We start from the raw sequence: 24,852 nt of genomic DNA, 5'->3' as shown, positions 1-24,852 counted from the left end.
GAAGGAAGCGGAGATGGAGGGAGGGGGGAGAAAGGAAAGTGGGGTTGTACATGATGCAAATATGTCTGGATTTAATAGATCTAAAATGGGAAAAGATTGCCTGATTAAAAAGTGTGAGATAGTTCCCAGGTCAGTGTCATCTTTTTTGAATTAGTCATTTCCCATAACGCTATATGAACGTGTGTCCCTGTAGACAAATCAGCACATGACTTCAGTAATTGAGAGGAGTCCGGGGGCCAGTTGGAAGTTGCATTAGCGGCTAACACTAGCATTGCTTGCCTCATGTTGTCAGCACACAAGTCACGTTCTTAAATTAGTAGAAAGGGTTTGAAATATTTTCTGATTCAATTGTGAGTTTTGAAGACTGCTAATGTGATGCTCACTGTAGATTCCAGGCAGCGGGGTACACAGTAGCTTATATGTGGAGACTAAGGTGGAGGTATACACAGTTGTTTTTAGTTTTTGTGTGAGAGTGTCTTTGTAACTCGGTGGCCTGCTCCACTTTATCTTGGCAGCTAGAGCAGCTAAGGACATGAGGGACACACAACACAACCATTTACACTCAAGGATGTTATGTCTCCATCCACCTCCCATCATGCCCCTTTTCTCCAGAACTCCCACCATCATGTTGAAACACATTTTCTTTCTCTCACACAGACACCTTCATCTCGCTGTGTGTTTGATCCCCATTAATGGTTAGCAGGCTCGGGTTAAGCAGAACGGGGTGGGGGCTACGGTTGCCAGACCTTCTAGCTAAACCCCCTTCCCAGCACTAATGACTAGAGGGGGCAATTCCCTCCTCTAGCCCTCCGTCCTACCTTCATCTTTATCCCTCTGCCCTCCATCTATCCCTCTATGCCCCCCCCCACCCCTACTTTTATAAATCCATGCCTCAGCTGCCACACACACTCACACTCATACTCACACATGCTCCCATGTTTCCATCTAAGCCCAAATTGAGTCCTCCCCTCTCAACTGCCTTCTACTGATCCCATTCCCATGTTTTTAATGATCTCTCACTATCGCTGCTGCGTTTCTCTTCTCTCCCCCATTTCTCTGGTTTGCTGGTTTTGAGCTGGAGCAGGGTACTCTGCTCCAGCTCTGTTGTACTACACACACACACACACACACACACACACACACACACACACACACACACACACACACACACACACACACACACACACACCAGTAAGTTTGCATGACGAATGCAACCATGCTCCCTTTTCCCCAATTTTCAAATGAAATACATACACACATAGCCCTGCTCTCATCCCGCAAGTAGACATCTGTGTTTGTGTGTGTGTGTGTGTGTGTGTGTGTGTGTGTGTGTGTGTATAGCCGGTGGCCTGCGGGGGTTCCTCAGACAAGCCAAGCACATTAAGGTGTCACTGGACATATCCACTGATGCGTAGCCTACGACGAGTCCTCCCTTCCCTCTCCCCCTCCTCTCTGTCTTTCTCTCACACACACGCTTGCACACAAATGCAGGACCAGGCGGTGAGTCAGAGTTAGGGGTGAGGCCCAGTGATTTATGACTCGCTCTGTTCCAGCTATATTCATCACTGTCATTATTATCAATGGAGGATATGACAGCAGGAGCGGACGGCCTGCTGTGTGTGTGTTTTAGGGTTTAGGTGTGTGTGTGTTTAATGAGACAGTATGTCATTACAAGAATTTTAAATCATTTTAATTCAGCTGATGTTGTATATGTTTGTCTGTTATTGTAGGCTTGTATGAGTTTATCACATTTGCACATTTGACTTTGTGTGTTAGCAAACGTATAGAGGTATAGATCGGCACCAGTTGACATTTTCTTAAATCTTGACATAATTAAGGATCCAGTCACTCACCCCCGAGCTGCATGTATGCATGCAAACACTCATACACACACTGCCTTCGTCATAACTCAAAACTGTGTTATTGTTGGTGTAAATGAGTAAATACATGCGGTCAGATTACAAACTTTGTTTGCTAAAATGTGAAAAACTTTACGAAGAACAATGTCACTCTTTGACTCAACGCTAGCATTGAAGCATCTCTCCTCTATGCAAAAACTGCCACTGTGGGAAATCATCACACAGTGTCTTGGCTCAGTCAAGACTTTCCATCATCAAATCATTTCCCTTTTCTGTTTCGTAGCCAAAAAGGTAGAAAGCTCTTGCTGAATTTGTTGCTACAGCTGCCATTCTTGCTGTCTTTGTACTTGTACTCAGCCTCACAGTGTCATACACACATGGACACGCACATCCTTGTGTCTTTGATGGCAGCCATGCATATGATAGCGGTGTGGAGTGCGGTGCCGGCTAATTGCTGAAAGCATGAATATTCATTGCCTCCGGTGTGGGAAGGGGGACTGTGTTTTGAGCGAGCGTCCTGGAAACAGACGGGAAGGACTTGGAGGGCTTGATAAAGTGGAGGGAAATGATGTATTATGAGTATGCATGAGACAACCTTTGTTCAAGTGTCAAGCATGTGTGTGTTTGTGTGTGAGCACATAAAATCAGCATTTTGTACTAGTGATGGTTCATGTGCTCGTACATTGATTCAACCACATCTGCATGTCTTTGAATCTGCATTTGCACGCACATACACTCAGCATTCAAACATATGTTTGTGTGTTTGAGTGTGTGTGTTGTGTGTGTGGGCTAACATCATTGTTTGACTTTCCATTCAGAATCTGAAAGAGATTTCCCCCTCCACATTTCAACAAGACTCTCATCCCTCCAAGGAATCTGTATTCATGCACACACAAAGTTCTTGTGCCATTCACAAGATGTTAGTCTGAGTCCCTACAATAGCAAACAATGGTCCGCATTGTGTTGTTGGCTCTCTCAACAAGGCCTCATCAAGTAATATCTTACCCATAGGGTTTCGTCAAACATCAATCCTCTGTATGTGTGTTTGTGTGTGTGTGTTTGTGCGTCGATTTGTTTACATTCACATATTACTGGTTTACTGCCAATCTCGTTAGCAAACACATTAGCAGAGACTGACATCAACACACACAAAAAGGCAGCTGGTTGTATCAATCAAGACTGACATTTTAGTGAACTGGATACAGCTAATCAGTCAGTTTTAAGTAGCTCAAAGATTCATTTTCCTTAATTTATCAAACTCTGGCTGACTGAGGAACTACCGAAGTTAACAAGTGCATAATGCAGCATTCAAACATCAGCAATTGTGGGCTGGCACCTTGTTTTATCACTCAGATTGAACTACACGTGCATGCAGGAAATGTGATTTGCATTAAATGCTTCAACAGATTGAGAAGAGGAGTTTTTTCATCCAGGTTTTTGTTTTTTTTATTGATTATTTATTTTTCTTCAGTTTTGTTCAGCTACTGAGCCCACTAAGCTTCCGACCTGTTCATTTAGACTTATGAGCATCATCTCTTCCACTCACTGGCTTGACAGAGTAAAGCTTGAATGAGTACTTGCGTGTCCTACCCACACACACACACACACACACACACACACACACACACACACACACACACACACACACACACACACACACACACACACACACACTCTCACCGACCACTGACACATCTGGACTGTCCATGCACACACACACACACCCACAGTTTGACCAAGGAGGTGGTCATTGTTATGTAAATGTTAATAGACCTGGTGCAGCGAGGCGGAGACGGTAGCACAGTGACTAAAAGGCAGAAGTGGTGCTGCGGGTGGCGGTGTAGCTCACAGAGTTCAAACCATTATAGCACCTTCCTCAAAACAGGACTGAACACATGCACCCACACACTCGTACACTAAATACACTACATTGGCTGTCTTTATAAAAAGTCAAATTTCTAAAAGTAGTGAGAAAAAAAATGAACTGGTTAATTGAAAATAACCTATAATTGATTGTTAATTTCAGCCCTACTCCTTTCCTTTTTTGTGACATGATGAAGGAAAGGCACCACAAAAAAACCCAGTGAAAAGTGATGCTAATTCCTTCTAACAGTGGCAGATATGTGAGGAGACTAACCAAGACCCCATCATTAGCCATGAAGGAATGGTTTCCATGTCTCTTAATAGCTCAAACTTCACTTCTCTCTCTCTCTCGCTCTTTTTCTCTTAATTGTGTTTCCTTTTCTCGCACTTCCTTTTTTTCTGTCCTATCGTTGTCTCTTGTGGCTTTTTCCCTTAAAAAGAAGGAAAAAAAAAAACGTGTACTTGATTGAATGTGTGCGTGCCTCATCAGAAAAGTGTGCTCAGACACTTGTCTTTGGCGTGATGCTATCAGTCCTAATGGAAGTCTAGCTGTCACTAGATAGCTCTGTCTTTCTCTCATCTCTCTCCGTTTTACTCTGCCGTCTTTTCCCAAAGGATGGCGTGATAGAGCAGACTGATAGGGTTAGAAAAGAGGGCGAGATGGATAGGGAGGTTAATGGTTTTTCTCTCCCACCATCTCCCCCTCCTCCCCTTTCTTCTCAATCATTATCAATCGGCTGTGCAATTGGTCCTCTTGTTGCTTGACAGTGATTGGGGCGGAAAGAGGTGTCTCTGAATGACTGTCATTGGATGAGGCCAATCAAAAGCTGGCATGGCCCGCGGAGCTGCTCCAAGTGGCACATCGCTGTATTCAGTCTTGTGCTTTAACCACCAGCCACACTTGATAGAACGATGAAGTGTCGCACATTTCTTTTCAAAGCCATGCACAGCAGGCCTCTTCAGACCGAGTTATAAAGCATCAAATGGGGAAAAACTCAGGCTGTAAAAGAAGAATATTTAAGATATCGCAAAATGAAAGAACATGACACTGATAAATACAATTGAAAAGACAGTTACACATCATAACTAATTATTTAATTTATATATTAATTAACACATTTTTTCAATTTATCTTTTTGTTTGTTGTTTAGTTGCGTTATGGGAAATATAGGATCCAGCATGTTTTAAGCTTGATCCAAAATATCAGGACATCTCTTCCTCTGCTGCATCTATTTGGACCATTCTGCAATAATAAATTGCTGGACCACAACTTTAATTGTCTTCGTTATTGATTAGTTGACTATTTGTTTCAGCACTAATAATAACCATAAGGCCCATGTTAATTGTCTTTCTCTCACATGAAACATGGTTGTATGTACAACTTTCTTTTGGTGAAATCAAGAAATATGTCATGGAAAACCGTGACAAACATTGATCAAATCGAACTGTTTTCGCGTCCCTGGATTTGTTTTTGACGTAGCTTTGTTAAAAATTCATATTTGTTTGTTTCAACCAATTGTCTCATTTGCAATTAACTCATTGTAATATTTCAAAAGCTCCTGTAAAACTAGCTGGCAGTCATTTTGAATGACAGCATTAATATTACCACAAAGTCAATCGCACAGATTTAGTTTATTCTGCTCAGTTTTCTCCACAATCATTATCCATCCATGCACCTACCAGGCATGACTTTCACACAGCGACACCTGTGAGAGCAAATAAAGTATAGCGGCATTTCTCTTTCCTCTTTCCCCCCTTTCACCCCTCTGCTTCTCTCTGTCTGTGTATATGGTGGTGGGTCGCCTGGCAGTGCTAATGGAAATGCCAGCTGTGTGGCTCCTCACTCCTCACCAAGTCCATTTACTAAAGTGACAGAGTCATTTACCAGGCCGCCGGCCTCTCCCATCCTCACTTAATTAGAAGACCCCTAGGCCTGTCTACCTTAGCTGGTCACATTTACCTCTTTCTCTCTCTCTCTACAGTCTCTTTGTTCCAATTCTTTGTTTTCTGCGCTTTTTCAATCTCTGTCTCCTCTTTTGTCTCTGTCTTAGTTTTCCTCTTTTGCGCTCTCATTCTAGTTTCTCTGCCTCTATCAGGCTCTCTCTCTCTCTTTCATGAGGGACACAGTATTATGGACAAATGGCTACACAAAGAGGGAGAAAGTGTATTGACTTATAGTTTAAGATTAGCTTTCTTTGGCGGAGTTAATGGGGATGTCCATGTGATGACTGATGAGGTCTTGCGTCTTTATTTTTCAATGTCCTTCTTTTACTCACTCTAGGTTTTCTCTTGATTTTGTTTGTGTAGCCAGTCCTAACTGTTGCACTTTTTCCCATATTTCCCTTTCTTTTCTCTCTAGTTTTGTTGGAAAAAGATCAAATTCTTTGGTCTTTTCTTAATAAGGTCATTTTTTCAGATGGTATTGCTTCAGCTATTCAACATATACTACACAACTATCATAATAATTAAACATTATAAAGGACACTTTACTTACTTACATTTTTAAGGTGCTTACAAACACACACCTACACTGTGACAGAGCAGTCCTGTAGCTGCAGTGCAGTCTTATGGTGTGTGTGTGTGTGTGTGTGTGTGTGTGTGTGTGTGTATACTGTATATATGTTGTCTCAGAGCAGTCTCCTAGGAAAGGGGAATTTGAGTCGTCATCTTCATTGGCCTTGAACTCACGATATGAGCACACACAAAGGACAAATAAATAAGCTGTTTGATCTGCCTCTTGTTTTCACCAGGATGGAGTATAGAGGAAGAGATCAAAACAGTATTTCAGAAGAGGGAAAAACAATGCGGATGAATAATTGAGCCCAGTGCAGGAGAAAGAGGATAGAAAAGATAAATTGAAGAGGTGAAAGAGAAGGAGAACTCATTGGGAGGGAGAAACAGCAGGCAAAACACAATATGAGAGAGATAAAGATAGCGAAGCAGGCAGGAAGGGCAGTGGGAGCAAAGCATACTGCAGGGAGTGAGTTTTGAGAGAGAAAACAAAGGATTACAGCTATCACAGTGGGCACTATTTTTTTTCACTGACACATAAGGACCTAATTCACTAAAACAGGTCTGCCGCAAACAATTTGAGTTGACCACAATGGCCAGAGCTGTCAATAACATCTCTACAGTGTAACAGCAATTTAGTATTAGGACACCAGTCAGCAAATTGAATCTAACAACAGATGATTTTTTGATGGAAGACAATGATGTGATTGCTGTTTCTCAGTTTTCATTTTTTCCTACCACACAACCTTTACCCTTCCTCCCTCTCTCCGCCCGTACTTCAGCACCTCTCCTTCCTTTTTCGGTGCCAGACTCTGAGTCGTGTTTGCTTTACTGCTTATCTCCAATCAGTCAACACATCGAGCTCCTAGCCAGTCATTGATCTCCTAAGCCCCTTACAATCCAGTCAATGCACACACGCTAACCCAGCCTTTGATACCACACCCCCCTGAGCAGGTATTGTAGCCCTGGAAGAACGAACACTTACATGGAGACCCTGTTGAGAGACATGTTTCTGCACTACGCCTCAGGGATAGCCAGACCACTACTGCGTAGAACTCCCATTTCTAATGTAGGAATGATATGACGCACTGTAGCCAAAGCAGAAGATGGCAACAGTAATGACAGCCGCAACACGTTTTAGAGTGACAGTTGCAGACTTAACAAATGAGTCCAGTTGTATCTGTCTTTTTTTATTTCTATTTCTTTGTGTTATTCTTTGTTGTTCTGAGGCATTTAGTGGCTATGTTGGTAGATATTGATTTGTTATTATTTTTGTGCACATGGCTGTTCACTGCCAGCACAGATTAGACCACGGGAAGATGGAAGATGATTGACGGTTGTTAAAATAATGCAGGTGTGGTTAATGCCAGTCTACAGAAAGGAGGCGTTGGAGGGAAGATGACAGGCGATAACCTCTCCTCATCTTCTTCCTCCTCATCCTTGTCCCCTTGCTGTCTGCTCCTTGTGTCAGTTAAATGACATTTTTAGTTTAAATCAGAGTCTTTGAATTTATTTTCTGCTCAACCACGGCTAGTTAAGATTACAGAGTAAGGTTTGGATGAAAGGAGACGAGCAATAAAAGAGCCACAAGTTCATGAGATTTCTCCGAATTTTTCTCTGGAAGCTGAACATGTGACTTTTTTTCCATAAAATACTGTACATGCAGTTTTCTTAAATGTATCTCAGAAAAGCTGACTGGGTACGTGTGCTTTTTCCTTAAATTGACACTCCAAAGTTAAACCAAATTTCACTCCTATTTGTCCCTGAGCCGTGGGATTAGAACCATATGGGGTTAAGTGTTGAGCACAAGAGGTTCAGTGATAGTTGTTCAAGGAGGTACGCTGTGTTACTAATTTATAATGCAGAGTCTCATGCAGATATCTAAAAATAACTGAAAACAAACTGCGATTTCTTCTTCTTGGCTCCCAGACAGTGTAACACATACAAGAGGCTCTCTTCTGGTAGACGTCTCTGCGACGCCCCCCTCCTCTTCTCCTGTACTATAGACTCCCCCTGTGTTTGAATGTGAAAAAAAGGAAGCCGCAACAAGGCTGATCTTTTTATATCTGTAGATTTAACAACCAATGAAAAGCCGCGCTGAAAGCTTTACAGGTCCGTCGGGTTTTTGGGGGGGGGGGCTGACCGTCCCAAAGCCTGTTAGCAGGACGTTTAAAGGCAGGTGATAGCGCTCTGTAAAAACAGATTGGAGAGGAAAGGTGGAAAGTTTATAGCTGAAAGGAGATGTCATGGCATTGCGATATGGTCAGGGTAGAGGGCTGACAATGCGGGGAGAGAGAGAAAGCGGGAAAGCAGGAAAGCAGAATTGAGTTACAGCGGTGGATGCTATTGTAAATAAGGAGATGGCAAGAGAGAGGAGATGGCGGCCTTGGTTTATAAGGTCATTTAAAGGAGTAATGTGGCACACTGTCGGGAATTGGCTTTCATTAAAAGAGTCATCGAGAGAGAGACGGAGCGGGAGTGTGCGTTTGTGTGTCTGTGGGTAAGGAGTATTCCCAACACACACGCAGGCACATATTTTTGGGATCTGCATGCGGTTATACAAGAACATTCCCGGCTCCAGTAAAGTATTTTATATCCCCACTGGGAAAAACAACCATCATAGCCCCCTACCACATCAACAGCTGTACACCATCTCTCTGAATAGAGCCCATAGTGTAGTCACTACTACTAGTATGGGAACAACTGTGAACAATAGACCATATCTATCATTACATAGGGCAGTGATAAGGTTATGCTAGCTCACCAAAGACCCATAGTGTTGGTATGATTTATGTGAACCATTGTCCTTAATCACAGTCATAATGATTTATGGAGAAGACGAGGGGGAATTAGCCATTCTTGCTCCTTCTCTCCATTTACTCTTTTTTTATTTTTTGTTAAATCATGAACTATTTGAGAGAAGTCCTGTGATGATTTCTTTCTCCCAAGGTGTCACATATCCTCAACTAAAGCTGATTTTGCCTCTTCCACTTTTCCATTATCTGCTCATTCATTCACACTCATTTCCCCCCCTCTGTCATCCTTTTATTGTCAAAGACGCACCAACCCCTTGTTCCATCCCTCTTTTCTGCTCTTCTTTCAGATGAAAACTAGACTCACACTTGTTCTGACAATGACACATAGCAGCCGTCTGCCACCATATCCCATCTACTCAGCACAATGTCCATGCCAATTCGGCCCGTGTGTGTCTTCCATTACACCTCTCTATCCCTCTATTCATCCATACAGCAGCTCTTCCAGTAGATGACCACCTCCCTCTCCTCCCCCCACTGGTCTCTACCATTGCTTGTTTACATCATTTCATCTGTCTTTCTCTCTCTGGGCAGCTAGCCAGCTAGAAAGCTACTGTACTGGGGTTTGCAGAATGAATGAATGAGATGCTCAGAGAAGGATGGAGATTGTGGGGCAGAGAAAGAAGCAGAAGGAACATAAAGAGTAATGGAAATAACCAAATGTATAGTGGGGAATGAAGGAAACGGAAAAGAAAGAAAAGGCGGATTAGTGGCTCACAGTGTCAAGTGTTTTTGTCCGTCTACCCTCTGCTTGAGCGGTATTGTTCTGTCAAAAAGCCCCAAGGCCAGTCTGATACAACACTTTTCATAGCATAAATGAGTTCCATCATGTCATATCCATCTCATATCTGTGTTGTACGTAAAGCTCACGGAGGAATCCCGGCCCCAGTTTAATATTTCAGTGCTGCGTTCCTTTGTCTGCCTGATTTCCATCCTGCAGTAACCAGCTTTATCTCTTACCTCAGGCCTCTGCTCTCTTTCTGCCATGTTTTTTTGTCCTCTTATCCCTCCATACATCCCTCCGTCTCTCCCCTTCCATACCTCATAAAAAAGTTAGTCCCCGCCAGGGCAGTCACTACTTTAGTCCCCACATACCACTTGGAAGTGGTTCTCATGGTTAAATCTGTGTGTGTGTCCATGCTATAACAGTGTTACCCAAGGGTAGGGTTGTTAAATGCTGTTACTTACTGATCAGACGGCTCACTATCTGCTGCATGATTTAAAACTAGCCTGCTGTCTGTGGCAATTTGATACATGCGCGCGCACACACACACACACACACACACACACACACACACACACACACACACACACACACACACACACACACACACACACACACACACACACACACACACACACAATGAAATAGGGATCAAGCAACTCATCAACTTGGGGCCCTGTGGTGAAGAAAAGTTGAATGTGGCGCTGACACTTTCAACACATGTGCACACACAAAAGCGCAAAAACACGTGCCTGCTTTGTCGCACACTAGCATTCCGCGCATATGCTAGCAATCTGTCTGTCACTCACTTAAACACACTCACATCTCTGGTGAATATTTTGAAATACACACACACTTTCTGACCCATTGGGGCCGTGTTGTGAACCGTCTGTCATCACCTTTAGCAGGAGGGCTAACTTAAACACTTGATCTAGTTTCTTAGGCAACATCTTCAGCCACACCAAGCTCCAACATCCAGTGTGGCAGTGAACACACACACACACACACACACACTGGGGGTCTGTCCCTCTGCTCCTCTGCCTCCCATTGGTTTTTGAGGTCACCTGTCAATCACAGTACTGTTGCGATAGCCACCTGTCAGGTGTCCCAGCATGCATTGCGAGGCCTCTCCTGTAAACGCTTCACTGGAGGCTGTCACACACCGCTGGACCAAAATCGCTCACCAGAACACACGCATGCACAAAGACACACACACACACACACACACGCACACACTTCTCCCGGACAAGCTCTCTTTTAGTCTCAGGGACGTACACACAAACACACACTCTGTTTGCTGAAATTGAATCAGTCTGATAAGCTGTCAAATGCTCATCTCTATCCAGCCGAATATACTGCTCATTTTACTTGTTTGATGACAACGAGGATGCTAATTATTTCTTCATCACTTCTTGCCCTCTCTCTCTGTCTCTCTGTCTCTCTGTCTCTCTGTTTCCCTAGGTGGTGAGAGTTCCAGTGGAAAGCTGTGAGCAGTACACCACTTGTGGGGAGTGTTTGGGCTCCAGAGACCCTCACTGTGGATGGTGTGTCCTCCACAATGTGTAAGTACCACACACACTCATGCACTCATTAACACACTTTATCCTGGTACCCATCCATTGTATTGTATAGTTGATAATTGTGTGAAGAAGTGTGTCAGTGTTTTAGGTGTGTGTCAGCAGATCAAGTAGGATGGTATTCACATGAAGCTCAGTAGCCTTTTGTCACCCCAGATACTCCAGTTCTTGTTGTTTACAGGGAAGTTTGGTTCTTAGTTTTTCTTTAATATATTCCAAGTTGACAGAGTTTTTTGAATGTAGGGCGGAAAGGAGCAATACAAGTGAAAGAAAAACTGGCACAATCTCGACTCAATGGGGGGCATTTTCTTTCTGAAAGTTTTTTTTAGAGAATGGAGACCGTGGATACATTTGTCGTCTGGCCTTGGGGCTTTTTGTGGGTGTCTACAACTGTAAAGATATCTGTAGTTACTTCTAATTATGACTTCTAAAGACTTGCAGTTTAACTTGCTGAATATAAGAGAGACCATGATATTCAGAACTACCATCTTTTGAAATTCAATTGTACTGATAGCTTCAAATTTGAACCCTAAATGAGTGTTTCTCAGGGTCCTTCGCGTCCTTTGCTACATTAAAATGTCATCGTTGATGTACTGTTAAATTAACTACCACACCTTTAAACAACGGACTCTTTCTCTTTACCTCAGAAGGTGTTGATCTACATGAAACAAGTTTGCTATACATGCAAATGTGCAACTGAAAGGGGAACAGTGTGAATAGAGAACCTAAACACTGCACAGCCAGTTGCTGCTTTGAATGTGGCCTGTGTTGACCTCAGGAACTATTTTTAAAACCTTGTAATAACTTGAGTAAAGTGCCTCTAACACCTCTTAATTAGGCCTAATTATGATTCATAGAAGAAATCTAACTTCTACAACTTGAAAGCTCCTTGGCAGTAGTGCTACAGTTATCCTGTTGAAGTCTGTCAACTGGTTAATACCACATAAATAACACAGCTTGGCAGCCTGCATCACTTATCTTAGTGGTATTTAGCTTCTTTTTGTGTGTTGTGTGTGAACTTGGTACTTACGTGGGAACATAATGGCAACACATTATGGATTAGTCACTTCTAGTGTTAGTGTTTGGTTTGCAGACTAGGTATTTTTAAGATTACTGTATACGATTAGATTTGTAACAGAGAGACTGAAGATTTGCAGTTATGTTTAAAAATGAAATCTAGTCACTCACAAGTGTGGTGAGTGATTCATAATAACACTGTGTCCGAATGTAATCTCTCCATTTCCTCCCTTTGACTTGAGGGCGTGTGTGTATGCACAAAGGAGAGTGTGAGAACAGTACAGTATTTGGCATGATGCCATCTCTCTGTACATTAATGAAACATGAAACTTATAAAAATATATTTCCTCAAGGCACACACACACACACACACACACACACACACACACACCACCTGTGTCTCTATTTTATCACACACACACACACACACACACACACACACACACACACACACACACACACCACCTGTGTCTCTATTTTATCACACACACACACACACACACACACACACACACACACACACACACACACACACATCTTTTGAATTACACACACAATTATGATGGACTTGATCCAGCGATATCCTTCTGTTTGAGCACATTTTAACCTTGTGTCTTGAATGCGGCTCGCTCTTTGCTTACCTGATAGTGTTGCCAAATCTGGCCGAGGCCCTTGCAGGCAAATTGGTATTAATAGACAAATTATTTATAAGCCTCGTTTCAGCCCTCTGGTGCTTTTAGCCACATCTTATTAAGAGCCATGGTAGTTTCAATCAACAGTGAAATTGAATGAGGAAAACACACAAACACCACACATATGCAGGTGTTTCTAGACAAATGAGCACACTTCATTTAAACGAATTCACACAGTCACACACCAGAGGAGCAGTAGAAGGAAAAGAGGTCCATAATGAGAAAACGTGTACATACCTTTGTGCATCTCTACTCGTGCTTGTACAGTGTGTGTGTGTGTGTGTGTGTGTGTGTGTGTGTGTGTGTGTGTGTGTGTGTGTGTGTGTGTGTGTGTGTGTGTGTGTGTGACTCCCAGGGGAGTGGTTGGCGACAGCTTTTTCTTGCTGAGCTCGAGTGAAGGCTAACTAAACGAGGGGATGGGGGTCTGCTGCTCACAGGAGGCAGTTAGCATTTTTTTTCCCTGCCTCTCTTATTGTTAAGGCCTCGCGGAGCGCCACATCAGCACTTTCCTCTCACCACCGGGACCAGTTGTTGTTAGCGCGAAGGTGAAGTGATAGCTAATGCATTATGAATAGCTAATAGTAAAACCGCCACAATACGGGGCTGTATGCTGATTTTTAGCACGATCAGTTGGCTCGTAATAAGCAGTGGAAATTGCTGACCCCATTGATATGCGGCGGGTAGGAATTGTATCATTTTTACGGTTCAGGGAAACTTTAATGATTGCCTGTATATCTCCCTAGAAGTTCGAATCGGGAAGCGCTGTAAACCGAAAAGATGAGGGGGAGTGGATGTTCATATAGCTTAGCGGTTCTTGCACAAATGTCAGGGCCAATAAGGTAATGATGTAAAGGCCTACAGTAATGGCTTGGGTAGCTATTAGCCTATTTGTCTTCCGTTATTGCTCCCATCTCTGTATGACGGTGATGGCCGTGCATGTTTGTCATCTTAATATGATTGCCATATTAGCTTAACAGTGGCTCATATTCTCTCTCTCGCTCTCCTCCCCTCCCCTCCCCTCACCTCTCTCTCATCTGTTCTTCCCCTCCTTTTCTTCTCACCTATCTTTTTTTTATCTCATCATTTTCTCCTGCTCCCTTCCTCTCTTTCTCCTCCTTTTTTTTTTATTTGCTGCTGCACCCTAGTTGTTCACGTAAGGACCGGTGTGAACGAGCAGGAGAGCCCCAGAGGTTTGCCTCCGACCAGAGGCAGTGTGTGGAGCTCACCGTTCAGCCAAGAAATATCTCCGTCACCATGTCTGAAGTCCAGGTATGTCTTCTCTTGCCTATAGTCCCAATTGTAGTGGATACATTTAAACAATAAAACCACATAAACCAGGCCAGGGTCTGAAAAGGGCTTGGACCAGTTTGTGAAGCCTGCTGTGGTGGCATGATTCATTTCCTCCTGCTACTTAATAAGATCTGACTGTACTTTCCTTTTGATAGAGCCTTAGCTTTATGCATCCATTGTCCATATATATGTTTTCCATACATACTCATATAAGTGAAATGTGACTCATGTAAAAGTCACAACGTTTATCACCAAGGATGCAGCTGAAACTCTACTTGTAGATTTAACCAGAAATTAGCTTTTCTTGGTCTTGTCATTTATATTATTGAAATCTGCAGGCGTGTGTGCATGAGAGCTCTCATTCTGTCAGCAGCTCCTCAATGTAACCACATAGGTTTGACTGATTACGGTCTGCACATTAACACGGACACATTAACCTTGCTGTAATAGCTGCTCCGACTGACGCACACATGCATAAACACAAGATACGCACTCACCCTCCTTTATTCCTGCTGCTGTCACATGTACTCATACCCACGCTTCACTCCACCACCCCCCAACACACACCTCCCTTCCCCAACACCCATTAACCCTCATGTCATATCTTATAACAATCCATGTACACCATGTCCTTCCATTGATCTTGTACTGATTGTCCCTCTCTTTTTTCTCTCGCTAGCTGGTCCTCCAGGCTCGTAACGTACCTGATCTTTCAGCGGGGGTCAACTGCTCCTTCGAGGACTACGTGGAGACGGAGGGACGGATCCAGGGTGGACACATCTTTTGCCTGTCCCCTTCAGTCCGGGAAATCATCCCGATCACAAGGAACAAAGGTCGGGACAGGAAGGGGCGAAGGGTGATGAAGTCATCGGGGTAGTGAGGTCACTGGGTGGTAGCAGCGGGCGGGTAGGGTGTGGTTATGAGGGGTTTTGGTGATATATTTCAGGAGTTTAGTACTGAATTCTTTTTATGTTAGTACTCCATATTCCATTTGACATGTTTTATGTTTATGCTGTCCCTACCTCTTTTCACTGTGTACTGTATGTTCATCACCATGGGCCAATGTGTCTCCTCCTAAGCGGTCTTTTTGTACGTTAGACTTGGGGAAAGCTAGAACAGAATTTTAATGTTTCCAGATGATTTGTTTAGTGCGTCTATATTCAGAATACCTTGTCACCACTAATAACGCTCAGCCATTCCCTTTCAAAGCCCTAAACACAAGTCTACATTTATCTACTGAAAATAGAACTGTTTTTGAATTCCCATTATCATGCATTATGCACTGTTGTCAGTTTCATTTTCTTTATTTTTTTCTATCTAAAGACACTGGTTATGCTCCTAGCTTCTTTTCAAAGCAGTGACTTCAGTGTGGTTTTTGTTAGATTTAAAAATATCTGCATCTTTTTTTTTTTTTTTTTTTTGCAGAGATTCTGCACCTGTTTTATGTCCAATTCTGTCAAGCCACAAATGATAAGACCTTGTTTGGTATCCACATTCAAAGCACTGAAAACATGTCAGTACGCTCTAAGTTTCCTCAAAGTGACATCTCAGTAGTTCTTCAACTGAGCCCATTATGCCCCATTATGAGTTCTAATCAGCTCTGGCATCCAAACACTGATTGGTGCTGCTATTTTTAATGCCACCCTACTGTGGGTGTGACATGAGCGCTGTGTTGCTAAGCTACAGTGTTTCTTTGTGTGTGCGTGTTATCTGTTGAGGTCACACAAGTGGAATTCAAATTTGATGTGACATTGTGTCGATGATTTGTCACGTACTGTATATTCCGTGTGATTAAATGTAGCTGTTAGGTATTTTGGAGCTGTTTGGTAATCCATTCATGTTCATTTTGCGTTCATGTATCTGTTTGGTGCAGGTGACAAGCGGGTGGTGAAGCTCTATCTGAAGTCCAAGGAGACAGGCAAGAAGTTTGCCGGCGTCGACTTTGTCTTCTACAACTGCAGCGTCCACCAGTCGTAAGTTACAATGATTGAATATCTTTGGGTACATTAGTCATTTGCTCTTTTTTGTGGGTCTTATTTCAGTCTTTTATCTCTTGTTCTTTAAAGAGATTGTCTCTTTTTCCTGTCTCCCCATGGGCTGTCTCATGTTACTGTCCATGAGAAATACATTTTGACACACACACACACACACACACACACACACACACACACACACACACACACACACACACAAATATCCCACCCCCCTTCCGACCTCCACAGGAGGCTTGTGTTACCATTTGAGTTAAAAATCGAACGTACCGTATATGAGAAACGATTGGGATATGAGATGGTAATTCTAGTCTTATCATAACCCACGACACACGCTAATGATACTTCAATGATTAATTCATTATGCGATGGTCTGCCGTAATGCCTCCCAATCACAGACTCTAAACACATTAATGCCTCCCCACTTGATAGAAAACAAATACTTCCAGCTTATTTTAGCTCTTGGCTACTCAGTCTGGTACTTATTTACACAATGAAGACAAAGTCAAACACTGTAAAATATTAAATTAAGTCTTGTGCTTTTTTTCTCTCAAAGAGTTAGTCTCCTTCACACTCCAGACGCCCTCAGCTTTCTGCCCAATCTCAGTTCACTGCCTCTCTTAATCCACCTTCTGCTAAAAAATCTCCACCACCCATCGAAACACACCCCTAGGTCAGTCCTACCGCGAGCCCAATGCACCCTGCCGTGGTAAAAGAATCCTCTAGCTCCTCCACCCCGCCCCACATGGATACCCTGCCTCCTGCCCATCCACGGCTGATCCAGGGGAGGCTGAACGTCTGCTGGGGTATTAGCCTAGGGGCAGCAGATGGTTTGGAGGCCCCTGGGGTACCACAGGGCTCCATCCCGGCTTCCCTCTGGATGTTAGATGAGCCTCCTCCGAGGGTTGTCCGCAAACACACACACACACACACACACACACACACACACACACACACACACACACACACACATAGACATAGACATGCACCGCCACACCTCTCTCCACTCCATCACTGACAGCTCATTGAAGCCCTGAATGTCTTGGACACCTAATCCGTTACTATGACCTTTAACCCACCTTCCCCCGTCTCCCTGCCCCCGTAGAGGAAAATCCCCTTCCACGACAAAGATGATTAGCTGAGCTGGTTAAGGGTGTGGTGGTTTACAATGTCAACTCCCAGTTACTTCATTTCCCATAAGGACCCTGTGGTGTTTGCTCTAACTCCCACCGCCTTATACTGCCTAGGGTACATCTTGCATCAGACGTGTCAGTACAAATTGCTTCAACAAAAATAGTTTAAAAAATACGTAAAAATGGTAACATAGTCTCTTCATGGATGTATTCAAATGTGATGTCACAAAAAAGATTCCAATATGGCAATGATCTCACAAACCAAGTGCAAGACATGCCTGAGAAGTGACGCAGACAAGAGAGTCGGCCATTTGAAGGTATTACCCCAATGAACTCTGATTAAATCCGTTCCCTGGGCTGATCTAATACAGCCGCCCAGTGATGTAATGGACACGTTCTAATGAAGTTAAAGATACGGCGCATTGCATCTTTTGCAGTGACTCTGATGGCGACAAGAGACGCTGAGATAAGAATCCCATTTGGAGCTGGCACTCCGGCCTGCATACCCGCTGTGCCCTCCGGACGTCAGTGTGTGGCGTCTGATGAGATCGGACTGTAATGTCGTTGGCGTAATGACTTCAGGCCCGCACGGCCACATGCAAGGTCCTGTTTCCAGGATGCTTGGTCATTCTTTGCAGAGCCAAGTTTTCCTCTAATGGGCTTAAACTCAAAATATGAAGGCTTTTACACAGAAAAGGATGCAGAGTGACACTCTTAAAACATGCAGGCGCACATTTCCAAGCAGAGACAATATTCTTCAGCTGTTCCTGCACATCTATTTTTATTCATACAGTACTGTGTATACTGCTAACGCTGCTTTTTGGAAGTCAAGGCATGAGCACAACATTGGAATTACCCCATCATGTTTCTGAATAGTTTACATTCACATATTGACACCCATCCCCATCCCAAAAAACACACACCCTTCCCGCTTATTTACACAACTGATTATGTTGTGGCCCTTGCCTTTTCTAAAATGCCATAAATTTACATAGTGGTATTAATCTAATTAGAATTCCCACTGTTTCAGTTTAAGGATTTCCGAGATTGAAATAGAAAATTACCCAAGGCCATGATTGCTCCTTAATTAAATATTTCCATACGCTTCTTCTCATCCCACATCCCCCCATTTATTAATGATAGGGAAGAAAGTCTGGCAATGAATTGGGGTTTAAATGTCTGTATAGAGCCACACTGAGCACCTTTTCCTGCTATGTTTAATGTGGCTCGGGCCGTGACATGGGTCATTTGTTGTTTGATTTAGGGTGCTCTGAGAGTAATTGAGAGAAAAACTGCATAGCAAGAGAGAGTATCGTTTTCTTTGCTGGAGAAGAATGTAAAAAGCTGTGGATTCAGGGTAAAACAGAGACAAATTGTGCAGCTGAAAGAGTTTTGGAAGAATTCTACAATGAATTTTAAGTATTTCCTGTAAAGATCCAGTAATGACAAGTGAGACTATCTAGAGGGTCATTAAATTATTCACCTCCACTCCTTTGAAATGAATAGTAGCCATTAAATAACTCATTTTGTGTGTGTCAAACGCACCTCACTAGGAAAGCGGATTGTATTTAGCACTCCAAACTGACCGAGGAAAGGAGAGAGGAGGAAATCATAGCCCATTGTGTCTGCCCTGAAAAAACACTACCGCTCCAAAGCTTGATTAGCATCTGAATATGAACGGATTAAATTAGCATGATGAGCGTGGCCATATGGGCAGCGTGTCTGCAGCCGCTCAAAGCTTCTGAGTGGCTAACGGTGATGGCGGGTGACAGGAAGGAGGAATAAGGAGATACTTGGGGTTCTGAAAAAGGGAGCCCACCCCTGGACAAGAGGGGGGGGGGGGCGAAATGATCGAACGTCCCTTAATGGCCCTGCGTGGGCTTTTCCTTAAAACGGTGTGCACCCAGGCTAAAAGAGAGATTTTGAGATCCTGAGGCAGCTCGTGACAGGGGACCCTGCTTACTTCGAGGAACCAAAGAGTGAGCAGTAGGGGGTTGTCAGACAGGGCCTACTGTTGGCCTTGGGTGGCACACGTAATGGCACCGTCTTTTATTTCAAAGGCCGTAATCATAAAAGTCACAGAAAGTTGGCAGTGGTTACCTGCTGATATTTTGCTCGTTATTTCAAAGTCAATGGTACACTAACGGGGTTGATTTGACATGAATAAAATATAAAAGTCCAGATAGAGATGATTATTATCAGGGCTTAGCGACAGATGTGTTTGGGTGTGATCTTCTAACTAAACATTGTACTGATCGCTGCTTGGTTCTGGTTACCTGCTGTGTTAAGTTGGTGGTGTACTGTATTTTGATGAGCACTGATCCATCGGTGGGCCCCCAACAAAAAAAGAAAAGACTCTTTGACATTCAAACTAGTGATTGTTGCCGAGCTAACAAACGCCCTCAAGCTCCACAATGAGCTCAGCTAACTTGCCACGTGCTCATTTGTCTTGCATCGGTAATGTCATCTGCTCTTTTGTTCGGTATTGACACCCTTCTTCCGTGTCCAACTTACTTGGGACAAAACATTGAGCTAAAACCCCCATTTCTGCTCTTTGAGTCTTTGCACTGTATGCTAACCTAACCCAGCGTAGCCTAATCGCTTTCCCTCCATTTGTCGGCAACATTGACAAATCTCCTATTTGCTCTCGTGTGGTATTAAGAGGCCTGCTATTTCCTTAGCCGCACATCCCTCATTCTAAATGGACAGCTTCTCTCAGCACAATGCTAAATTGGTCAATTAAAGCGGCAGTGGGATTGAATTAAGCCCCAGCCTCTGATCTCGCTCAAAAGGAGGGGTCTGGGCTGGAAACGATCACTTACAGTGCGCACCTGACAAACGAGCGGCCCTAATTGATCCAAATGAATCCACGTCAGGGTTTGATGGAATCGTGTATTTGCTCCATCTCAGAGCTCAAGAGTTAGAGCCCTAATTTTTCATGCGGATGAGAGGAATGGCTGTTAGCATTTTACACAGGGTTAAAACACAATTGAGTGCTTGTCGGGAGTGTGCTCATAGCGGTTCAGAGAGACGCGCAAAGTCACACCTGGCAGATGTGTTTGAATACAAATCAGCCTGTATGTTAAGCACCTCTTCCCGCTCTTTTATTGTTATGGATCCAGACTTGCTTACCTTGACTGTATTATGTGTAGTATTATATTATATTCTCAATAAACCAGATGCTCACACAAACCATAATAGCTAAAGGAGTCGCACAGAAGAGATTCTGAAACTGAATCTACAGTAAGCTTTGTAATAAAATGAAACCATTTTATTTGTAAGCTCATAATTGTTACATTAGATAATGCTGCGCACATAAATGAGGTACAAAGAAGTGTAGTATCTCTCTAGGGCTGATAGAGGACCAATAACATGAAGCTGTGTTGATAAACTGCATACTTGAACCTGTCTGGCTCTCCTCCACGGGTCCCCTTAAATGCGAAAACACACACGCGCACACACACACACACACACACACACACTCACATACACTTTCTGACTTTCAACCTAATGTTTCCTCCCTCTCCCATGAGACTCCCAAGCAGAGCCCCGCGGGCTACACCCCCCATCTCTATTTTCTACCCCCTCTCTCTCCCACGATACCTGGCATCTAAACCTCTCTCAGGGAAATCCACCTGCTTTTGATCTCTCCCTCTCTCTTTCGCTCTCTTCTTTCTCCCATCTTTCTCTTTCAGCCCGTCTATCTGCACCTCGCCTCAGCTAAAGCAGGTGAATTTAAAATGGTGGAGCGCTTTTAGCCCCACGGATGAAAGAGAGCTTTAGACAAAGAACAGGGGGGAGAGCTTTTAAAAATGAGACGGCAGCAAATGAAAGGGATGGATAGATAGAGAGAGAGGCAGAGACGCAGAGACGGAGGGACAGAAAGAAAGGCTCAGGGCTGAATGGATGGAGAGAATGACACAGCAGAAGTATAGAAAGGGGGAGAAGAGAGGAAATATTGTGAGGAAGATCATTGAACATATAGAAGCAGCAAGCGATGGACAGTTACAAGCGAGTTGAGAATGATGAATGAGGGAAGTGAGCAGGAGAACGATGTTGAGACAGTTGATAGATAGGATGGAAGATATGGGGGGGGGGGGAAGAGGATTCCAGACAACGTTGGAAAATTTCCAAATTTCGACATTGAATGATAAATAGACATGAGACCGTGAAAGGAACGAAGTCTGACAAAAATTAAGAGTAAAGATTTATATAACACAGATGGATATGTAATAACTTTTTAGTATATCCTGTGTTATATCACAAGCAGTAGCGTTTTCCCCTAAATACAACAAAAAGCCGGTGACAAACTAGATAGCGAATGAGAGGGAAAGTCAAGATTCCCACACTGTGTAACTGTTCATTCAAACATCTTAAACAAATCAACTTTATGTCTCTAAGCTGGCTCTAAATAGTCTGGAACCAAAGATACACTCCTTATTTTAGTGCACTTACTAAGGGATATATAATATAATGACCTCTTCTAATCAGTTTATCAGTTTGTTTAACACATAACGTAGGAGGTATTACTGGGCACACATACATTTTCCAATATGACACCACCTCATTTTGTCCTGCTTTTTGCCGTCACTTTGCTTTGTCAAGTGAAGCGTTGATGCAGCGAGATAAAAAATTCAAACTCAAATCGGACAACAGGTGACCCTGCAAACTCCCTCACCGTCTCCTCTCATCTCTCTCTGTTTTTAGCTGCCTCTCCTGTGTGAACGGTTCGTTCCCATGCCACTGGTGCAAGTACCGCCACATGTGCACCCAGAACGCCAACGACTGCTCTTTCCAGGAGGGACGCGTCAACATCTCTGAGGTAAGATCCACACCGCTGATTCAACCACATTGCTTACAGTCCTTTTTATAGTGACAATGCGATTTTATGTCTATTCCCCTCAACATAAGTATGGGACAATTCCAAAATTCTTTAATAGTCTTGCTGAATGTAATTTAAAAAAAAAAAAAAAAAAGATCTGTGCAAATCTACAGTAGACCTTCGAGCTATAACTGATATTTTTCTCATATAGTGTGGCTGATCACACAGTGAAAGCTTGGTTCTTTTTCCCCTACATGCAAGCACAAATTCTAGCAACATAGGAATAATTTGCACTCAGCTATACACACACACACACACACACACACACACACACACACACACACACACACACACACACACACACACACACACACACACACACCTTTACCCTCGCACCTTCTGTGGCTTTTGCCTCAAGGTTTCCTCACATCACCCTGCTGTGTGTGTGTCTGCTGTCTGTATGTGTAGTAGTGGCTCTTGGCACAGTGACAACAGCTTGTTTACCGTGCAGCAATAATTCTGTCGTGGCCCATAAGGCCATAAGCAGGCCGGAATGAATGACTGACTATGGAAATACTGCCTTGTTCTTACATAGCCAAATGCTGCATTAGCATAAAAGCTAATATCAATCGTGCCGAGTGGCGGCTGCAGCGGGCGACATGCAAGGCATAACAAGTGTTTGTCAACTGCTGGAGTGTATACAGGGATATTAGTGATGGACACACAGCGGTGCTATGCTTTCATTGTGCTTTTTCTCTTTTCTTTCACTCTCTTATGCTCGCCAAACACAGTCTTGCATATATTAGGAGGCACAAAAAAATGCTTTCAAATGCATATCTTCTCAATGGACTTATGGATGTAAATCCACTGCACTCCCAGGTGACTGACAGTCATGCCTGTTCTTTATCTGATTGAAGCCTCACACACATAAATACAGAAATACACACGCGCAAACACACAATTCCACCCCTATCTCCTTGTGTTTGTGTTCTGACTCTCCCCGCTATCTCTGTGCAGATTAAAGCCCCCCTTGTTGGCCGGCTTGAATCACCGGCCTTTATTAATTGGTCAACCTTTATCCAATTACTTCCCCCTTTATCTCTTCTCTCAACCGGAGCTGTGTAGAATCCCAAACAGTAGCGCGCTAAACCACAGCCTCCATGCCCATCCAAAACAACACACGGGCCCAGCCTTCACGCCTCACAGAGCTAATGTTAGCGGATTAGTGCGCCCATCTGCAAGACACGGGGAGAGCGCTGGCTAGCACATTCCTAGCTGAGAGAGGCCAGAGGGGCAACGGATGGATAAACAGGAAAGGCCTGCAGTGACGAAAGGAGAATCGCAGGAAAAGCAGCATGTGCAAGCAAACATATAAACTGCGTGGTAATATTGATGAATGTCAGGAGAGGAGGGCTTTTGGATATCAGACAAAGTGTAATATGTATTACAGTAAGACCTACCTCTGATTAATGACATTTAGGCATTTAGATGTCAAATATTTTGCACATCTCCCGCAACACAGTGCTTCGTCTACTCAGCGTTAATGTGAAAATATGTTTTTGGTGAAGTAAGTTTTCAGGTAGAAGCTTGGTTAAAACCAGGATGAGCAAGAACAAAGAGGATGGATAAACAGGCAAAGGGAAGGAGACAAATGGATGGAAGAGTGAAAGAGTGAGAAAGGCAGCAGGAAGAAAGTGGGGATAGACAGACCGGCTGACAGTGGCATGTGGACAGAGAGACCTCTCCTGTCACCTTGCCTGCCCAAGAAACGTCCAACCACATGCTCCACTAGAGAATCCATCATCTGCACCGTCACACACACACACACACACACACACACATACACAGAGTCATTCATCATCCTTCTCCTAGCTGCCATATCCATTAGATGCGCTCTCAATGCCCCAACAAGTACAGCTCTTCCTGTAGGCTAGACTTATCCTTCTCCTCTCCCATCTCTCTCCCTCCACCCCATCCCTCAACACTTTGATGCTCATTCACCCCATTTATTTTCTCTCGCACTTCCTTCTCTTCACCTTGCTGCCTCTGTGTATGGATTATATATAGTTAAAGAATGGAGGAAGAGGACAGAAATGTGCCTCTCTTCCTTAATACCTCTTATTGTTTTGCCTCTTTATCCACCGGTAGAGAGGGAACGGGTTGGCATGCCATCAGGGGTGTGTGTGTGTGTGTGTGTGTGTGTGTGTGTGTGTGTGTGTGTGTGTGTGTGTGTGTGTGTGTGTGTGTGTGTGTGTGTGTGTGTGTGTGTGTGTGTGTGTGTGTGTGTGTGTGTGCGCGCGCTCATATGCTTGCACCCTTAATTTAGACCTCAAACGATCCTTTTTGCCGTGTTGCAGCTCAACTCTGAATACAAATAGCAGTGTTTAACATAAGAGTGAAATGGGTTCTCCTGATAGCAGACATTTCACTCAGACCTTTGCTGCTCCCTCCTGCAGAAGAACACAGTAGACAGGATTAAATAAGACTCATCGTCAGACTGTGATCAAAGGCCAGATAGAAGTTTTAACACATGGTTCAGAGGTGGCTGCTCCTCACGTCG

The 24,852-nt window shown here is 43.6% G+C and overlaps 1 protein-coding gene across 3 annotated transcripts in view; it reads left to right on the top strand.

Annotated features, from left to right (window-relative positions):
* Positions 1 to 24,852, top strand: part of plxna1b (plexin A1b) — a 181,101-nt gene that overhangs the window by 83,048 nt on the left and 73,201 nt on the right. For all 3 annotated transcript variants that reach the window (XM_068720224.1, XM_068720222.1, XM_068720223.1), the window contains exons 5-9: positions 11,232 to 11,332; positions 14,202 to 14,325; positions 15,026 to 15,179; positions 16,220 to 16,319; positions 22,178 to 22,292. In XM_068720224.1, the coding sequence (XP_068576325.1) occupies positions 11,232 to 11,332; positions 14,202 to 14,325; positions 15,026 to 15,179; positions 16,220 to 16,319; positions 22,178 to 22,292 (594 nt within the window). The remainder of the gene's footprint in view (positions 1 to 11,231; positions 11,333 to 14,201; positions 14,326 to 15,025; positions 15,180 to 16,219; positions 16,320 to 22,177; positions 22,293 to 24,852) is intronic.

The sequence above is a fragment of the Cebidichthys violaceus genome, unplaced genomic scaffold (genome assembly GCF_023349555.1).
Source record: "Cebidichthys violaceus isolate CVI_PGR_0920_01 unplaced genomic scaffold, fCebVio1.0.p SCAF_25, whole genome shotgun sequence".
NCBI classification, from domain to species: domain Eukaryota; kingdom Metazoa; phylum Chordata; class Actinopteri; order Perciformes; family Stichaeidae; genus Cebidichthys; species Cebidichthys violaceus.
Note: the sequence above shows the minus strand (reverse complement) of the source record. Positions and strands in the feature narration are given on the sequence as shown.